Source organism: Perognathus longimembris, chromosome 8, assembly GCF_023159225.1.
Source record: "Perognathus longimembris pacificus isolate PPM17 chromosome 8, ASM2315922v1, whole genome shotgun sequence".
NCBI lineage: Eukaryota > Metazoa > Chordata > Mammalia > Rodentia > Heteromyidae > Perognathus > Perognathus longimembris.
The window spans coordinates 13,295,497-13,313,993 of NC_063168.1; the positions used below are offsets into that span (position 1 = coordinate 13,295,497).

Genomic DNA, 18,497 nt, shown 5'->3' on the forward strand with positions numbered 1-18,497 from the left:
AGTTTCTGTTAGATGAGATTATCCTTTATTATTTGTGGGGGTTTAGTGTGATAAGAGTCCTGAATAAAAGAGGGAGGTAGAAGGCAGGCAGATTTCAAAGCAGAAGTCAGCAGGCTACATGGCGAAACCTTGTCTCAAGAAAAAGGTATTTTTGGAGTTTGACATCTAAAAGCCAAAGAGAACACTTAAATTTGTTCAGGCCAAAAGTCTGCTTGATACATATAGCCTAAGAGCATAAAAATGCTCATTGGTAATGAGAAGCTCAAAATCAAGAATCTCAGAAGAAATCATGCACTGGCATCACCCTGGGCAACATAGTACAACACAATGGACAGGGAAGAGTCTTTACAGTTCAAATTATTTAAAAGCCGGGTGCTGGTGGCTTAAGCCTGTAATCCTAGCTACTCAGAAGGCTGGGATCTGAGGATTGTGGTTCAAAGCTAGCCTGGGCAGGAAAGTCCATGAGACTCTTATCTGAAATTAACCACCAGAAATCTTGAAGTGCTGTGGCTCTAAGCAGTAGAGTGCTGTTCTTAAGCAAAAGAGTTCAGGGACAGCCGTCGAAGCACTGAGTTCAAGCCCCACGACCAAAACCAAAACCCAAACAAAAAAAACCCCAAATCGTGGAAGCTGTTGGGTGATAGACATGAATTGTAATTCTGCAACACTTTGAAAAGCAATGCGCGTTAATTCAACGTAACTGATTTTAGATGATTTTTCAATCCACGACTCCATTTCAAAGGAGGTAGTCTAGAGAATGGCATATTGTAATAAATTATCTAATTGGGACTTGAAAGTACTTCACAAGCAGAAAACATACCAACTACTTAATTTCTATGATACTGTGATAAGATACTAACAACATTTTTTGTTTATTTGTTTTTTGTTGCCAGTCCTGGGGCTTGGACTCAGGGCCTGATCATGTCCATCCCTGGCTTCTTTTTGCTCAAGGCTAGCACTCTGCCACTTGAGCCACAGCGCCCCTTCTGGCTTTTTCTGTATACGTGGTGCTGGGGAATCGAACCCAGGGCTTCATGTATACGAAGCAGCAGCGGGCACTTTACCACTAGACCACATTCCCAGCCCCACTAACATTTTTATACCGGACTCGATCAAACTGTGCTAACGCATGGTCAGTATTTGAAATGTTTATTGACTGTAACTCCTTTGTACATCACCTTGACAATAGATTAGATTTAAAAAAATAAACAGGTTTATTGACTCAGTGGTGTCTGCAGAGTGAGTTTCTGCACTTATGGTCCCAGCAAGCACTCTCACTGACGGGGGCAAAGACGATCTAAAAATGGAGTAAGTTCGGAGAAAGCAATCTGGTTTAATCTGGAAGGAGTCGAGGCCGTGGTGCTCCGTTGGCCCCGGGAAGGGCATGATGTGGCTTCCAGTCTCTTGCTTTAATTCTCCTAAAAGTTCCACTTGCCGACTTTGAACGTGAGGTTGAAGGCGGAGTTTCAGACGCCAGCTTCCGCCCCCTTGGTCCCCGCCCAAGTCCAGTTCACCTAGTAACCCACGGCTCGGGCTGTGGACCAGAAGCCCGAGCGCGACCCGGAAGAAGAATCTTTGTTTCCGCAGCTAGGGCGGGACCCACCCTTTCGGACCAGCCCCAGGCCTGCGCGTGCGCAGTGGCGTTGGCCGTCCTTCCGGTGCGCCGGGCACGGAGAGGCGGTGAGGACGGGGGCACGCAGACACGCACGCGTGCGCGCCCTCCTTTACTCGTGCCGCCGCGGCTGCTCCCGCGTACACCAGCAACGCCCGTCTATTCGGCCGAGATGCTGCGGGCCTGTCAGTTATCCGGCGTGACTGCCGCCGCTCAGGTGAGCGTGGAGGCTCCCGAAGGGGGGCCCTGAGAGAACGGACTACAGAAAACGAAAGGCGGGGTGGAGGTTTAATGCTGCTTAGTTCCCAGGACAAAGGTGTAACGGGAGGATTTCGGGCAAGACAGGGAAGCACCTCACGGGGGAGCTCGTCCGAAGCTGGGAGGCTAGTGGTTGAGGCGGGCTGGGGTGTGGAGAGAGGTAGCGGTGGTGGGCGCGGGGCTGAGGCGCGGCTTCGGGATGTGTCATCCAATCAGCACCACGCTGCCCCAGTAGACAACCAATCCTGGCTTTTGGCGTCCAAGCCGCCGGTTGGGCGCGTGATAGGTTTCCAATCGTGAAGGTCGAAGCGGGGGAACTACAATTCCCAGCAGGCCATGCGAGGCCGTAATTTATTGCATCTTTAATAAGCAGGTGCCTGGACAGCCAGGGAGGCCGAGTTTTAGGAGGTCAGGATTATAGGTAAAGGAGATAGACGGACTGCCTTTTCGTAGCAGAGAACACCTCTGGCTCTAAAAAGGGAAGATTTTTTGTTGTTGATATTGATGAAACTTAAACTCCTGGTACTTGAGGAAGGACAGGAGTCATGACCTTGTGCTCATTTCTGAGATTAGCCTGGAGATCGGTGTCTCCATGCTGTGTGACAACTGTAGCTGACATTTAAGGAGCCTAGACTACACTCAGTGTGGGTTTTTTGTTATTTTATGTTTTCATAATTATCAAAGTAACTTTCTGCAACTGAAAGTGGAAAACCTGTTTCAGTTGCTCACGATTTTCAGAAAAATGGTACTTTGGCAAAATGTATTGCAACACGGATACAGTGACATGAGCAGTAACTGGATAATCATTTTGCCCCCTTTAGCACAACTTGTAGGAATAATGAGTTGGAGGAAATAAAAACCAAGCTCCCCAGCCACCTCCCAAGTTTGCTTCTCTTCCTTTAAAAAAAATATGGGGTTACTTGCCCCTGCCCTAGATATAAGGCAGGGCTGGGTGGGGGTCTCTCTCTCTCTCTCTCTCTCTCTCTCTCTCTCTCTCTCTCTCTCTCTCTCTCTCTCTCTCTCTCCCTCTCCCTTCTCTTCAGCCATGGATCATCTCGGCCACAAGCCAGCAGTTCGGTAATAAACTTTCTCTCCTGCCTGGAAAAAAAAATGGGGTTAGAGAAGCAGGTTCTTTCATAGGGACTTGTATTAGTTTCTATTGCTATGTAGCAAGTAGCACGAATTTAGTATCTAAACAACATGCATTGGTTATCTTTAACAGTTTCTATAGGGTTTCTATTCTGCAGAAATGATTGGGGTTCTCTGCTAAGCATCACACAAGGCTGTGATCAAAATTTTGATAATCTGCTTTACAAATTTTTCAATCATAATGTTATTAGAGTTAAAGTCTCAAATGTTAATCTTAAGCAAACCACCAACAATGACACAAAATTAACCATCACCATCATAGATGGTATTTACCTTGCTGATTAAGTTTAGGCCCATCATACCTGAATTTCCTAAACTGTTGTCTTTTCCTGAAATGTGCTTCAGAATCCTGGTTCTTTTTGGATTTATTTCTTAGTCCTAAAACCATTCATTGCTTTGTTACTGAATTGTATTACCAGGCACAACTTTTTTTTTTTTTTCCTGGTAATGGCACTGTTATTGGTACTTTAGTTCTGCCACCGTTCTCTGTTCAAGTTCAGCCCTCTACCATTTGAGGAACATATCCACTTCTAGCTTTTGGTAGTTAATTGGAGATGAGTCTCATAGACACTGTGTGCTGGTGGCTCATGCGTATAATCCTGTGAAACTTATCACCAATTAACCATTCAAAAACTGGAACTGGAGCTGTGGCTCAGTGACAGCACCCAGGCCCTGAGTTCAAGCCCCACAACTGCCAAAAACAAACAAACACACCAAAAGAGTCATATACACTTTCCTGTATGGGCTTGCTTTGAACTGCAATCCTCAGATCTCAGCCTCCTTAGTAGATAGGATTATAGATGTGAGCCACTGACACCTGGCCCAACATTTTTTTATTTTTATTTATTTTTTGGCTAGTCCTAGGGCCTGGGCATTGTCTTTGAGCTTTTTATGCTCAAGGCTAGTGCTGTACTACTTGAGCCACTGCACCACTTCTGGCTTTTTCTGTTTATGTGGTACTGAGGAATCGGACCCAGGGCTTCATGCATGTAAGGCAAGCACTCTATCACTAAGCCACATTCCCAGCCCCAACATTTTTTTTAAAGCGCCTTCTTATTAGCCTACCTTACTTGTACAAGTGGGGTATTGTGATGATTCCATAGATGTGTACAGTGTACTTTGAGCAGGTTCACCTCCTGTATGCTCCTATCATTCTTCCTCCCTCCTTTTCAAACTGTATTTGGTGAGCTACATTATGCTGTCTTCATACATATATAATATTCTTTGGTTCTCTTCACCTTTGAGTACTTTTTTCCTTCTTCCCTCCGAGTCATCCTTCCTCCTAAACAGTCACTCTTTTACATGCTTTTCTTTTTACTACTATTGCCATTTTAGATTAAATTCCACATTTAATGAAAATATGTGATATTTGGCTTTATGAGCTTCACATATCTCTCTCAACATGATGGTCTCCAGTTCCATCCATTTTCCTGTAAATAACATAATTTCATTCATCGTGGCTAAGTCAAACCACATTTTCTTTATCTTATCAGCTGTTGGGACCCTAAGTCTGTTTCCACAGTTTGGCTCTTGTGAATGGTGCTAGGAAAAATATAAGGGTTGATTTACTGTTTTTTTAGATATATGTGCCCAAGAGTAGTATAGCAGGGTCATAAAGTAGGTGTATTTTAATTTACATTCCCATCTACAGTGTATAAGGGTTCTTCTTCTACTCCCATCCTCACCAGTATTTGTTTGTTTTCTTGATGATTACCATTCTAATTGGTATCAGATGGAGATACTGTAGTTTTGCTTTGCATTTCTTTCTTTTTTTTTTTTTTGGCCAGTCCTGGGCCTTGGACTCAGGGCCTGAGCACTGTCCCTGGCTTCTTTTTGCTCAAGGCTAGCACTCTGCCACTTAAGCCACAGCGCCACTTCTGGCTGTTTTCTGTATATGTGGTGCTGGAGAATCGAACCCAGGGCCTCATGTATACGAGGCAAGCTCTCTCGCCACTAGGCCATATTCCCAGCCCTCGCATTTCTTTTATTATTTTTTGTAATGTACTAGCCATTTGTATTTCTTAGAATGTTCAGTTCATTTTCCTATTAGTTGGATTGTTTGTTCTTTTAGTGTTTAATTTTGTATGTGTGTGCGCGTGTGCGTTGGTCCTGGGGCAGGAAGTTGAGGCCTGGGTGCTGTCTCTGAACTTTGGTGCTCAAGGCTGGCACTGTACCACTTGAGCCACAAGCTCCACTTCTGGCTTTTTTTGGTGCTTCTTGCAGATGATAATTTCATAGACTTTCCTGCCAGTGATAGCTTTGAACCTTGATCTTTACATCTCAACCTTCCTAGTAGTTAGGATTACAGGCATTAAACACCAGCACTGGCTGGTATTTAAGTTTTTGAGCTATTTGTATATTTTGTGGGTCGTATCATGAGTCTTCTTTTTTGCCAGTCCTGCGGCTTGAACTCCTGAGCTTCTTTGTGCTCAAGGCTGGGTTCTATCACTTGAGCCACAGCACAACTTCGGGCTTTTTCTGAGTAGTTTACTAGAGATGAGAGTCTCACGGACTTTATCTCCTTGGGTTGGCTTTGAACCATAACCCTCAGATCTTAGCCTTCCAAGTAGCTAGATTATGGCGTGAATCACCAGTGCCGTGTGTGTGTGTGTGTGTCTGTGTGTTTGTCTGTGTCTGCCTGCTGGTATGAACTCAGGGTCTCCTGCTCTTGCTTAGCTGCCTTGAACAGTGGTGGTGTTTTCCTACTTAAGCCACACCCCCACTTTCAGCTTTTTGCTGATTAATTGGAGATTAAACTCCAATGTATGTCAGCCTAGACTATGATTTCTAAATGACATCCTTAGATCTCAGCTTCTGAGTACGAGGATTTCAGCCATGAGTCACCAGCACTCAGCTGTGATTTTAATTTTCATCAACTTGATTTGTATTCTTTGCATTTTATCTGTAGCTATCCAGCAAAAAAGGTCGAAGTGGAGGTATGGCTCAAGTGATAAGGCACCACTGAAGGAAAAAAAGCCAAGTATGATCAGGAATGAGATAAAATCTTTTCTGGGCTGGGGATATGGCCTAGTGGCAAGAGATAAAATCTTTTCAACTTACATATTTTGTAAGGGTCTGGTGTCAAGAATATATATATATATATATATATATATATATATATAAACACTTATATATATATATATAAACTTCTACATTCCAACAACAAAATGACAACTAAAAAAATAAAGTACTGGTGCTGGGAATATGGCCTAGTGGTAAAGTGCTCGCCTCGTATACATGAAGCCCTGGGTTCGATTCCTCAGCACCACATATATAGAAAAAACCAGAAGTAGCGCTGTGTGGCTCAAGTGGCAGAGTGCTAGCCTTGAGCAAAAAGAAGCCTGGGATGGTGCTCAGGTCCTTAGTTCAAGCCCCAGGACTGACAAAAAAAAAAAAAAGTATTGAGCTAGGTGCCTGCGGCTCATGCCTGTAATCCTAGCTACTCAGGAGGCTGAGATCTGAGGATCGAGGTTTAAAGCCAGCCTGGGCCGGAAAGTCCTTAAGACTCAAAGCCAGCCTGGGCAGGAGCACTGTCCTGGGTCTTGAACTCTGGGCCTGGTCATTGTCCCTGAACTCTTCAGCTCAAGGCTAGAGCTCTACCACTTTGAGCCATAGCGCCACTTCTGGTTATCTTGTGGTTAGTTGGAGATAAGAGTCTCATGGACTTTCCTGCCTGGGTTGGCAGTTCAAACTGGATCCTCAGATCTCAGCCTCCTGAGTAGCTAGGATTGCAGGCGTGAGCCACCAACACCAGCTACATCCTGCTTTTTAAAGAAAAGCGTACCATTGCTTTCCTGCCAGTGCTGGTGTGGAACCTTGATCCTTAGGTCCCAACCTGAGTAGCTAGGATTATAGGTATGAAATACCTGTGCCTAGCTAACAGTAATTTTATATGAGCTGTGGCACACATAAAGCATCACAGTTTTTGTTTTTTTTTAAGAATGTGTACATGTGGGATTGGGGGCATGGCACAGTTGGTAGCATACTAGCCAGGTTTGAGTTCCAATCTTGACCCTAAAAAACAAAAGAATCTATAAATGTGCTTCTTGGTGAATTGACTTCTGAAAATAAAATAATTTTTTGTTTAATGAAGATATTTGTATTAAAAGTATTATTTCTCCATTACCAACCCTAAAAGGTCTCCAGGTTCATTGAACTGTTTCTGTTGTGATGTTTTCTCTTCCTTTTCTAGAGTTGTCTCTGTGGGAAGCTTGTCCTCCGTCCATTGCGACCATTTCGCAGATATTCTACTTCAAGGAGTTCTGGGTATGTAGTTTGTCTTCCTGGAACTACCTTTTTTACTATGTACTGTTCAGGTTGTATGTGTTTGTGTGGGCTTGGTGGGGAGGGGAGAGAAAGAAAAGACAAGACAGAATAGCTGCTTGAAAACTTTCAGTAAGGAAATAGTACTCTTCTCTTATCCATAATTTTCTTAATTGTTGGCCAGCTTGTAGCAGAAAGGCCTTATTGTTAGAAGAGTGAGTATAGTGCAATAAGGTATTTTGAGAGAAAGAGGGGAAGGAGGGAAATGAGGCAGAACAATGGAAGGGTGACATTGATCAAGGTGCATTGCACCTATAACCTGACTTACGGAATCACAAAATTTTTATTATAGAATATTGTTATAATCTATTTTGGTTTCTCTTTTTTGTGGTACTGAGGATTGAACTCATGGCCTTGAACTTGCTAATCAACCACTCTACCAGTTGAGCCACACCCTCCAAATCTAATTGTTTTATTTTATTATTATTACTGTTTTTAGCCTCTTACTATACGTAACTTATAGAGTTTGTCATAGATGTGTCTGTCTATTGATTGATCTATCTATCTATCTATCTATCTATCAATCACATGGCATATATTGGATTTGGTATTAGATATAGTGGTTTCAGGCATCCTCTGAGGTGCTTGGAATATATATACCTCAGATAAGAAAGAATATTAGGTGTTGGGAATATGGCCTAGTGGTAAAGTGCTTGCCTCGCATACATGAAGCGCTGAGTTCAATTCCTCAGCACCACATATATAGAAAAAGCCAGAAGTGGCACAGTGCCTCAAGTGGTAGAGTGCTAGCCTTGAGCAAAAAGAAGCCAGGGACAGTGCTCAGGCCCTGAGTTCAAGCCCCAGGATTGGCCACAAAAAAAGGGGGGAAAAAAGGAAGGGTACTTTACATAGGCTAGTATGTGCTTTACAAACACTTTACTGTAATATTTTTTGGGTCTCATATTATTTGTAGGTAAAAATTAGTTGATGATGTTCCTTTTGGCACCCATTGTAGAGTTTTCCACTCCAGGTTGCTATCTTCTAGTCTATGGAAGCATATTTATATGTAAAATTGCATTTGTAACTTTAAAAAGTAGTTTTCAAGTTAGAGGTGATACTTTCCTTCCTTCCTTCTTCCCTCCCTCCCTCCCACTCTTGGGCCTTACTGTGTGTATATATGTACACACACACACGCACATATATGAGATAGATAAAAGGAAAGTGATAATGTGCAGTGATGGTAATAAAGCAGTGGTAGGGAAAAAGCTTTGTTCAAAGTCTTTGAGGAGTTTTCTTTGGTCTAGGAAAGTAGATATTGGATATCTGAGGAAATACTTGTTCTTCCTATTTCTTTCCCTTAGGTTGACTACTGGAAAAATTGCTGGAGCTGGCCTTTTGTTTGTTGGTGGAGGTATTGGTGGCACTATCTTATATGCCAAATGGGATTCTCATTTCCGGGAAAGTGTTGAGAAAACCATACCTTACTCTGACAAACTTTTTGAAATGGTTCTTGGTTCTGTACCTTATAATGTCCCATTACCAATTAAGCCGGTAAGTTTTAAGCAATATTTCAGTTTGCCCTAAGAATACTTTTAAAAGCAAGCTCGTTTGATCTTGATTATTAGTATGTATGGTGGAGTGCACCTTACCAGATGTCTGTTTGTTCTCTGTAATCTGTACAGGAGTGATTTTAGCCATTGGGAATTCTATAAATGCTCTGTTAGTGTATATAACATAGAAAATAAGTGCATTTCATAAAGGGGTAAGTGGATGAGATGGGTTCGAGTAGCTGGTTGCCCTGTGGCCTGGGTGGCATAGACAGATGTATATCAACCATACACTTGCAGCTATCAAGCTCTGATTTAGGACACTAAAACATAATGTAGAGTATAGAATGGTCATGGCACGGAACCCACTGTTATGGTTCATTATGGCTCTTTTTAGACCATAAAACAGTCAGAATTTTTAGCTACACGATGATTGGAACCTTGTGAACATTCTTCAGAGCTTTACTCTTTCTTCCCTCACCAGCTCAACTTTTAAAACTTATCTTAAATATTTTTCCATTCAAACACAGCTTCTTTAAAAACAACTCTGTATCCAACCGTCTATCATCTGTCTGTCTGTCTGTCTTTGTATCTGTTTATCCAATCCTTATCCCGGAGGACACACAAGAACTTGGGATTTTTGACTGTTTTGTATAGACATTTCTTTGTGGTATGAATCTAGATATGCTTCTTGTTGAGCTATTTCTTAGAAATGATATGGACTTGACCAGGTGTAGTGACATATACCTGTAATCCAGCTTCTCCTTAGATTGGCAGTAAGCTGAGCATGGTGATATACTTCTGTGATCTCATCTGAGTGGAAGGCAGAGGTAGGAGATCTGGGTCCAGTGCTGGCCCTAGGCAAAACCAGGAGACCTTACCTTAGAAATAACTAAAGCAAAAACGGGTTACAGGTGTGGCTTAAGTGGTATAGTTAGCCATTCTTCCATTCTCCAATATCTAGTGTGGTCTACAGACCAATCCTAGTACAGAGGTAGTATTTGTGAAAACAAGTGTTCTTTAACTTCTTACCTATCCCAGGGATACGCAATGTTTCAGGCTAGTTGGGTGCATGACGCCCTGGGTTGATTCCTCAGCACCACATAAACAGAAAAAGCCGGGAGTGGCGCTGTGTCTCAAGCAGTAGAGTGCTAGCCTTGAGCAAAATGAAGCCAGGGACAGTGCTCAGGCCCTGAGTCGAAGCCCCAGAATAGGCAAAAAACAAAAAACAAAACAAAATGTTGCAGGTTAGTTTTCTATATCATTTATTCTTTCATACAAACTTTAAAACGTTTATACTGGTTAGGGAAGACAGTTTTGAAGCTATAATAGTCAAGTCAGAATCCCGTAGATACATTCTAAAACCTGCCTATTTTAAGCATTATTACCCAAGAGGAGTAGCTGGAAGCAGGTCTAGAAGCATGAAATGAGGCTGAAGAGTTCAGAGTAATGTTCTTTTCTTGCTCAGCATGTCTTCAGTTGTCATCTTTTGTAAATCAATTCTCCCTCTATATGTAGACTTAGCATCTATTCACTCCAGTTTAGCTACTGGCAGAATATTTTCGCTTTGCTAATTCATTAGCATTATCTATATATTTTTATACTGTACATGAAAGCCTATATTCTTCAGAATTTGCTTCTTTTTTTTTTTTTTTTTTGGTGGTATCACGGATTAAACTCAAAGCCTTGTACATTCCAAGCACAGGTTATGTATTTGAGCTAAACTTCCAACCTCCTGATTTTTTGTTTGTTTGTTTTTAGTACTAAGTTGTCAGGTTGCTATTAGGGTTCTTAACTTCTTTTTTTTTTTTTGGCGCCAGTCCTGGGCCTTGGACTCAGGGCCTGAGCTCTGTCCCTGGCTTCTTCTCGCTCAAGGCTAGCACTCTGCCACTTGAGCCACAGCGCCGCTTCTGGCCGTTTTCCGTATATGTGGTGCTGGGGAATCGAACCTAGGGCCTCGTGTATCCGAGGCAGGCACTCTTGCCACTAGGCCATATCCCCAGCCCCTTAACTTCTTTTTAATTGACTATATTTTTAATAGCTTTCCTGTTTTGCTTGACCCTGCCCTGTTCTCTTTCACTTGACATCCAAATTATCTTCTAGACTAGATCTGTTGTTCTCCCCATACATACAGACTTTCCAATCCTCCTGTCTCCATCAGATAGATACCTCCTTCTAAAAGAATGTAGACCCTCTTCATGTCAATACCAAGAGAATATTATAAACACTATTATGTTTATATAATGTAGCTTCTTAGGAACTTTCAAAACATTTCCTGTTGTTTAAACACAGAAATAGAAATTAGAGACTTTACAGATTGTTTCATACACTGAATAAGGAAAGTAAGTGAAGGCATGAGTGGTTATATATCATCCTAGGAATTTGTCCTTTGGGTTCCTTTGTACTGCTGTGGTTTGTAGACTTTGCTAGTCCTTGGATTGACTTTCAGTACCCTTGGCAATTTGGCTTACATTTACCTCTGCAGGCAATTCTCTGCACATAAAACCTCATCAGTTATTTGTTTCTAACTGAATACATACAGAAGACACTATAGTTCAATTTTTAAAGATGGATATAGCCTTTTGAACATTGTATATATACAAGGAATGGTCTTCAGAGGTCATATACTATATGCTTTATTAGGTGCTCCTAAGCCTTTAATAGTGCTAAAATATGAAATATGCCCAGTCTTTTGGAATTAAACTTGGACTGCAATTTTTGTGTATGTGTGCATGCTTGTGTGTGCCAGTTCTGGGGCTTGAACTCAGGCCCTGGGCACTGTTCCTGAGCTTTTTTGTTCAAGGCAGGTGCTCTACCACTTGAGCTACGCCTTCACTTTGAGCTTTTATGTGGTTAATTGGAGATAAGAGTCTCATTCATGGACTTTCCTGCCCAGGCTAGCTTTGAACCTTGATCTTCAGATTTCAGCCTCCTAAAGATATAGGGTAGGATGCAGGCATGAGCCACTGGTACTCCAGTTTTGGATTGCAATTTTTACAAAACAATGATAGCAGCCAAATGCTGGTGGCTCACGCCTGTAATCCTGGCTACTTAGGAGGCTGAGAACTTAGGATCGAGGTTTGAAGCCAGCACTGACAAGACAGCCCACTAGGCTCTTACAGTAGTAGAGCACTAGCCTTGAGTTTAAGCCCCAGAGCTGGCACCAAAAATGGAAGAAAAAAAAAAGATGGCTTCTGTAATGATTAATGAAATATTATAAAATATTGATAACTTTATATTGAAGGCCTGACTAGACTTTTAAAAATAGTTTACTGGGGCTGGGAATATGGCCTAGTGATAAAGTGCACGTCTCGTATACATGAAGCCTTGGGTTCGATTCCTCAGCACCACGTATATAGAAAAAGCTGGAAGTGGCGCTGTGGCTCAAGTGGCAGAGCGCTAGCCTTGAGCAAAAAGAAGCCAGGGACAGTGCTCAGGTCCTAAGTTCAAGCCCCAGGACTGGCAAAAAAAACAAAACCAGAAACAACAACAACAAAAAATAAATTACTGTATGTTAGCATTTACAAAACCAATATTATATCCTAAATGTTAAATATTTTCATCTCCAAGATTCAACCTGGTCCACTAAACATTTCTAGTGTATCAGAGGTAAAGAAGGAATCTAAACAGCCTGCCTCACAACTCCAAAAACAGAAGGAAGACACTCCAGCTCCAACATCAGGTACTTATTCTTTCAGCATTTAAGATGAGCCAGTTGTTTTAATTCATTTGTACCTACTGTTAATGGGAGGCGTCCATCTGTCCCCATCTTACCGGTCCTTTTAGGGGTACAGTAGGGCATGAGATAGGGCTTTGTTTTGAGTAGAGAAGGTTAGCTTCAGTTGTCTTGTCTATAGCAAATGAATTTTCCTTTTCATCTTTTTTTTCCTACCTGATTCTTAGCTTTTCTCCTGTTTGGGTTTTGTGCACTTGAACTTTTTGCGTTTCTCTTGAATTACTTCTGTCCTTAATTATATCACCTGACTTTTTTTTGGGGGGGGAGGGGTTGGTCCCACAGCTTGAACTCTAGGCTTGAACTCAGCTCAAGGCTAGCTAGCACTCTACCACAGGAGCCACAGCGCCTCTTCCTCACCTGACTTTTTTGATTGAGCAGATATTTACTGTTACAAGTCAGGCCTTTTTCTAGACACTTGGGGATATAGCAATGAGTAAATCTTTTTTTTTTTTTTTTTTTCATTTTAGTGACAATCTTGGGGCTTGAACTCAGAGTCTGAGTGTTGTTGTTCCTGAGCTTTTTTTCCCCTCAAGACTAGTAGTGCTCTATAACTTAAGTCACAGCTCCACTTTTGGCTTTTTTACTAGTATATTGGAAATAAGAGTCTTGCTGGCTTTGAATTGTGAGCCTTAGATCTCAACCCCAACAAAAACTGGGAATGTGGCTTAGTGGTAGAGTGCTTGCCTAGCATGCATGAAGCCCTGGGTTCGATTCCTCAGTACCACATAAACAGAAAAAAAAAGAAATAAAATGAAAGGAGAGTATTGTGGGAGGAAATACTGCAATTTTCAATGAAGTGAATAAGGAGTCTTCAGCTGGAAGGTGTTATTTAAGCAAAGACTAAAAAGAGAAAGGAAGTCCTTTGAGAAGGCTGGTGAAAAAGTCACCCCAGGCAGCAGGTTATTTGGTTGCCCAGCAAGTTGGGCATATTCAAACAAGGAACAAATGAAGCTGGAATAGAAGTGGAGAGCAATAGCAAATGTGTCTGACAGAGCAGAAAGCCACGTGTAGAAGTTCCTGGAAGGCATTTGTAAGAGCTTGGGTTTATCTAGGGGGTGGGATGGGCTGTCATTGGAATGTGCTGAGTCCTGGTACTGATATTTGAAACTTACTGTAGTCAGATTACTCTGGCTAATGTGAGCAGTTAAGAAACCAACAACAGAAGCAGGGAGGCCAGTTAAGTAGAGTTTTGTGATTAAAATCTAATTTTATTTCTTAAACAGGGTCTTCAGTTTTCTAAAGCACATTTTATGTTCTGTTTTATTGCTTCCCTCATTTCATCTCTAGTGTTCTTTTCTCTTTCATCAGTACTTTTGTTTATAAACTTGCAAGCTCTTGATTTTTTTAAACCTTCCTTTCTTTAAAATTATCATTTCTGAAGTGACTTTACAAACTGTTCTGTTTTTCACACACTGTCTCTATTGTGTTTTCTTTGTTTGGAGCTATCATCTTTCATCTTAAACTTCCTTTATATACTCTTCAATAGTAATTAATACTCTGTCTTTAGTTGCTTTTTTGGTCTGTTTTATATATGCTCTTTTTCTTCCCTTGTTATTCTTTTTCCATGTTATGTAAATCTGATGTCTACTCTTGTAAAAGATTATTAGTACAGTCACCAGAAGTCTTTCCTGAGGTGAGGAGGGTAAAATATGGGTGAGTGTTGACAAGGCTTCTTTGCTTTGGGCTTTCCCAGCCCTTGTCATTCAGTGGACAGTGTTCATGTTACGTGTATTTATTATTATTTATTTTTATTTTTTTGCTAGTCCTGGGGCTTGAACTCAGATTGAACACTATCTCTGAGCTTCTTTTTGCTCAAGGCTAGTGCTCTACCATTTGAGCTACAGCTTCACTTACAGCTCTTTGCTTGTTAATTGTAGATAAGAATCTCTTGGACTTTTCCTGCCTGGGTAGGCTTTAAACTGTGGTCCTCAGATCTCAGTCTCCTGAGTACCTAGGATTATAGCCGTGAGCCACTGGTGCCTGACAAGAAGCATTTGTTTTTAAGTAGTCAGACGTGAAGTGAGAAGGAGTAATAGTAGATTCCTATGTGTTTTCCATTAACCCAGGAAATTATAAATACCACAAGTAACATGTATTTATAGCACCTACAGAGGCAGCTCAAATTATTTCTGCAGCAGGTGATACACTTTCCGTCCCAGCTCCTGCCATTCAGCACGAGAAGTCTGTAAAATCTGATGGCCCTGAAATTGGAGGAAAACCCCCATCTGAAGTTTCAGGTAGTTTTAATTATTTATGCTTGTTGTATTATAGATGATATCCTTATCAGAATTATTTAATGCTAAGTAACACTTAGACACTGTAAGTATACATTTGTACTGGCATCAGGTCTTTAGACTTGCTTAGGAAAATTCTTAAATTCTTAAGTCTGAATAAATCTTTTGGGAAAGAGAGAGAATTGCTAATCCCTTGTTTCTTCAGTTTGGAATCATTAAGAGTGATGCTGTGTTTTTTTTGCAATCCACATCACCAAAATGCCCTTAGTTAATGTAACTGATTTGTATCCCTGTTAGCTGTAAAATTCCTTGCTGAAATTTGATTTCCTCTTATTTACTTCTGCTGCAAGAGGAAGCATCCCCAACTATAAGGGAACGACCACCTGAAGAAGTTGCAGCTCGCCTTGCACAACAGGAAAAACAAGAGCAAGTTATGATTGAGTGTATGTAAATCAATTAAGAGCTTAGAGCCATCTCTCAGTTGCTTTCTTCAACCATCAGTAGAAGTTTGTCATCTACTAGCTAGTCATGGGTCTTTTGTTTCCTTAGTGTTATTGCCCCATTCCCTACTGTCATCTCATCTGTGTTCCCACCTAAACTACTTTGATCCAGATGGCAAAGACTGTTCTGAGGGTTTAATTGGTGAACATTCCAAATAATGAATGTACTTTCTCCATTTGTTTTATTTGTTACTAGTGCTGAAGATTCTTTATATTGTGGGGAGCAGAAATTACTGATGTGTTTCAGCATATTAAGCTGGTAATAAATTTTTGTGAGTCACAGTGTCTTACATTCAGTTCTGGACTCTCATTATCTAACACTCTTATTTGAAATTGGTGGGGGGATTGAGTGTTCTGATGTTGCTGGTATTTAGCTACTAAGCATATGCGTTTTTAAGTCTTTTTATTGTTGTTTTTTGAGAAAAGGTCTTACTTTGTAACCAACGCTGGCCTTGAACTCTTGATTCTCCTAACTCATCTCCTGACTGCTGCAGTTGCAGGTATATGTTAGCCATGCTCAGCCAAATCTCAGTTTTATGCTGAGATTTTTGATCTTTAACAAAAGATAATAGAAAAGGTTTGAGGCAGGGTTTAAGTGCTCTAACTTCAGTTCCTAGTACCACTCCCCAAAATAATAATAAACATTTAAAATGTATTTTCTTTCCTAAGGAGAGCATATGGATATAATACACTGTGTCACCGTATTCTGGTATCTCAAGAGAAAGTATATAGCTTTTTGCTAGACACTGAGTTGCTTGTTTTAATTTCTTTATGGTACCTGAGATTGAATCTAGGACCTTGTTAACACTCGGCAGACATTTTACCACTGAGATGCATCTTAGCTCCTGAATTAAGATGTGAAATTGTAAATTTGAGAAGGAGATGTCTACTGCTTTATTTGCTGTTTATTGTTTATTTTGTTCAGTTTTGCTTTCTTTTCATCTTGGGCAAAGTGAAAACTTTTACCATCTTGACTGTGCCTCATAAATGTTTTTTAAAAAATGTACATGTATGCATGTACACCAGAGCACCAGGAAATAACTACACTTCAATGTTTGCCATTATTAACATAGCCTGTCATAAAAGCCAAATGCAGCTTTTACTCTCCCTTGACTCTTGCTCTCTTTTATAGTCAGTCTGACTTCAGTTTCTTGATTCTTCCCTGTTATCTAGGTTTCCAAGCTGTGGCTCAGCGGGTTCTTTTGTTTGTTCACTTCTAGCTTAGGCTTGTGCTCAAAGCACTTTTGGTTTTTATATTACATACATATTCTAAGTTTATTCTAACATATTCTCAGTTTCTCTGTCACCGATCATATTCTCATTGGCCTTCAATTGAGTATTTCTCCATTTCATCCCAAATCATCCTTCGTTCCACTTAAAACAAATCTTGACATTTCTTTTTGGTATTTTTGAAGCAGCATATAGGAATTTCTATGTGATCTTAATAGGTGGTTAGCCTCTTATACACTGTTGATGTCTCTTTCAGTTATTTGTATTAAAAAAATCCATTCCATGCAGTTATTGCCTTTTTTATTTGCATATTTTCTTGTTTGTCTTTTTCTCTGGTCTGTTATCTCCTTGTATCCTGGCCATAGCAAGACTTTGCTAAAGGCTTTCCTTCTTTTTTTTTTTTTGGCCAGTCCTGGGCCTTGGACTCAGGGCCCGAGCACCGTCCCTGGCTTCTTCCCGCTCAAGGCTAGCACTCTGCCACTTGAGCCACAGCGCCGCTTCTGGCCGTTTTCTGTATATGTGGTGCTGGGGAATCGAACCTAGGGCCTCGTGTATCCGAGGCAGGCACTCTTGCCACTAGGCTATATCCCCAGCCCCAAGGCTTTCCTTCTTACTGAGCTGTAGAAAATGGGCACCCCTTTTTCCTGGTAAGTCTGTATGACTTGAAAACAAAAAAGGTGGTAGTTATCCTATATTTATGGCTTCTTGAATATTCTAAGCCTTGTTTCTTCGATTTGAAATATTTTAGCCTTCTTTAGGTAATTTTTTTTTCCTTAAGCCCAAAGTTTTTACTTTGTAAAAAAATTCAGGTATTTATAAAAGCAAAAGCAGTGCCATATAGATACACTCTCCAGATTCAGTTAATATCAATATTTTACTATGCTTTATTTTTCCCTCAGCTCTAGCCAAGAGCTTAGAAGATTCTCTGAGCCAAGCTGCTTCCATCACTCAGCAGGCTATTGCTGCCCAGAATGCTGCCGTCCAGGCCGTGAATGCACATGCCAACATACTAAAAGCAGCCATGGACAACGCTGAGGTGAGCCCAGTAGAGAGATTCATCTTGGAGCCTTTAAAGTAGACTGATTTCTGCCTTGATTCTCATGAAATGAGGACAATCTAAAGCATTTGTCTGTAGAACACAGTGAGAAAAACTTTTAAATATTTTGAAAATGAATTTTGCTTTGGTGCCTTTAGAAACAAAATCTCACCTACATAGTATTATTAGATTATAGATTATTAGATTATTATTAGATTATTAGATTATAGATTATTAGATTATATTATTAGGAGTGCTGTACATATTTGTTGTTACTTTTGGTGTTTTAAAATTGTCAACCATTTCTTTATTTTTTTATTGTGAGATTGACATGAAATTTTAAGAAATAATATTGAGACAGCTTAAATACCCAAACGTACTTATTATCTTCAACTCTTCAAAGAATAAAGTAACAGTTTTGATTTCTAAATGTAATACTAGAGAATGACTTCCCTTTAAATTTCATTTGATTATTAAGTATATATAAATATAGTTCAACAGGACGTTTTTAAAATTAAAATAAGTAAACCATAAGTATCAAGGGTGAAGATCATGCATGCATGGTTAATAGTTACCTTGCTACCATAACCACGTTGTTTTTATAAAAATTTTTGAACATGCTTTGCATTTTTTCAAATCTGTGTACCCATTGACCTTAATTGCTAGAATGGTAGCCTTTTCAAACTTAACTGAAATCCCATTTTATTTGAAGTTCAAGGAGATATAAATATTAGGAGTTCAGTCAATCAATAAAGAAATACACATGAAGTATTTAATATGCCTGTTACACAGGCTGCAAGTACCATATCATAGAAGCTGCAGAAGTACAGCACTTGGGCTGGGTACCAGTGGCTATACCTGTAACCCCAGCTATTCAGGATGCTGAGATCTGAGGATCAGAGTTTGCAGCCAGGCAGGAAAGTTCATGAGAC

General features: G+C 40.6%; 1 protein-coding gene and 1 long non-coding RNA gene across 10 annotated transcripts in view; one reads left to right on the forward strand and one right to left on the reverse strand.

The window, feature by feature from the left end:
• The first annotated feature begins 1,652 nt into the window (after positions 1-1,652).
• The window catches only part of Immt (inner membrane mitochondrial protein), a 34,101-nt gene continuing 17,256 nt past the window's right edge, over positions 1,653-18,497 (forward strand). The window contains exons 1-7 of one of the 9 annotated variants that reach the window (XM_048352547.1): positions 1,653-1,829; positions 7,212-7,285; positions 8,644-8,833; positions 12,400-12,511; positions 14,668-14,802; positions 15,150-15,242; positions 17,429-17,565. In XM_048352547.1, the coding sequence (XP_048208504.1) occupies positions 1,785-1,829; positions 7,212-7,285; positions 8,644-8,833; positions 12,400-12,511; positions 14,668-14,802; positions 15,150-15,242; positions 17,429-17,565 (786 nt within the window). In that variant the 5' untranslated portion in view covers positions 1,653-1,784. Of the gene's footprint in view, positions 1,830-7,211; positions 7,286-8,643; positions 8,834-12,399; positions 12,512-14,667; positions 14,803-15,149; positions 15,251-17,428; positions 17,566-18,497 lie in introns of those variants that run through there. The other 8 variants (XM_048352548.1, XM_048352549.1, XM_048352550.1 and 5 more) reach the window with 8 other exon arrangements.
• On the reverse strand, positions 10,507-10,977 carry LOC125356215. Its single transcript, XR_007211835.1, has 2 exons — positions 10,842-10,977; positions 10,507-10,624 (listed from the first exon to the last, which is right to left on the reverse strand). It is a non-coding gene; the product is annotated as an uncharacterized LOC125356215 (long non-coding RNA).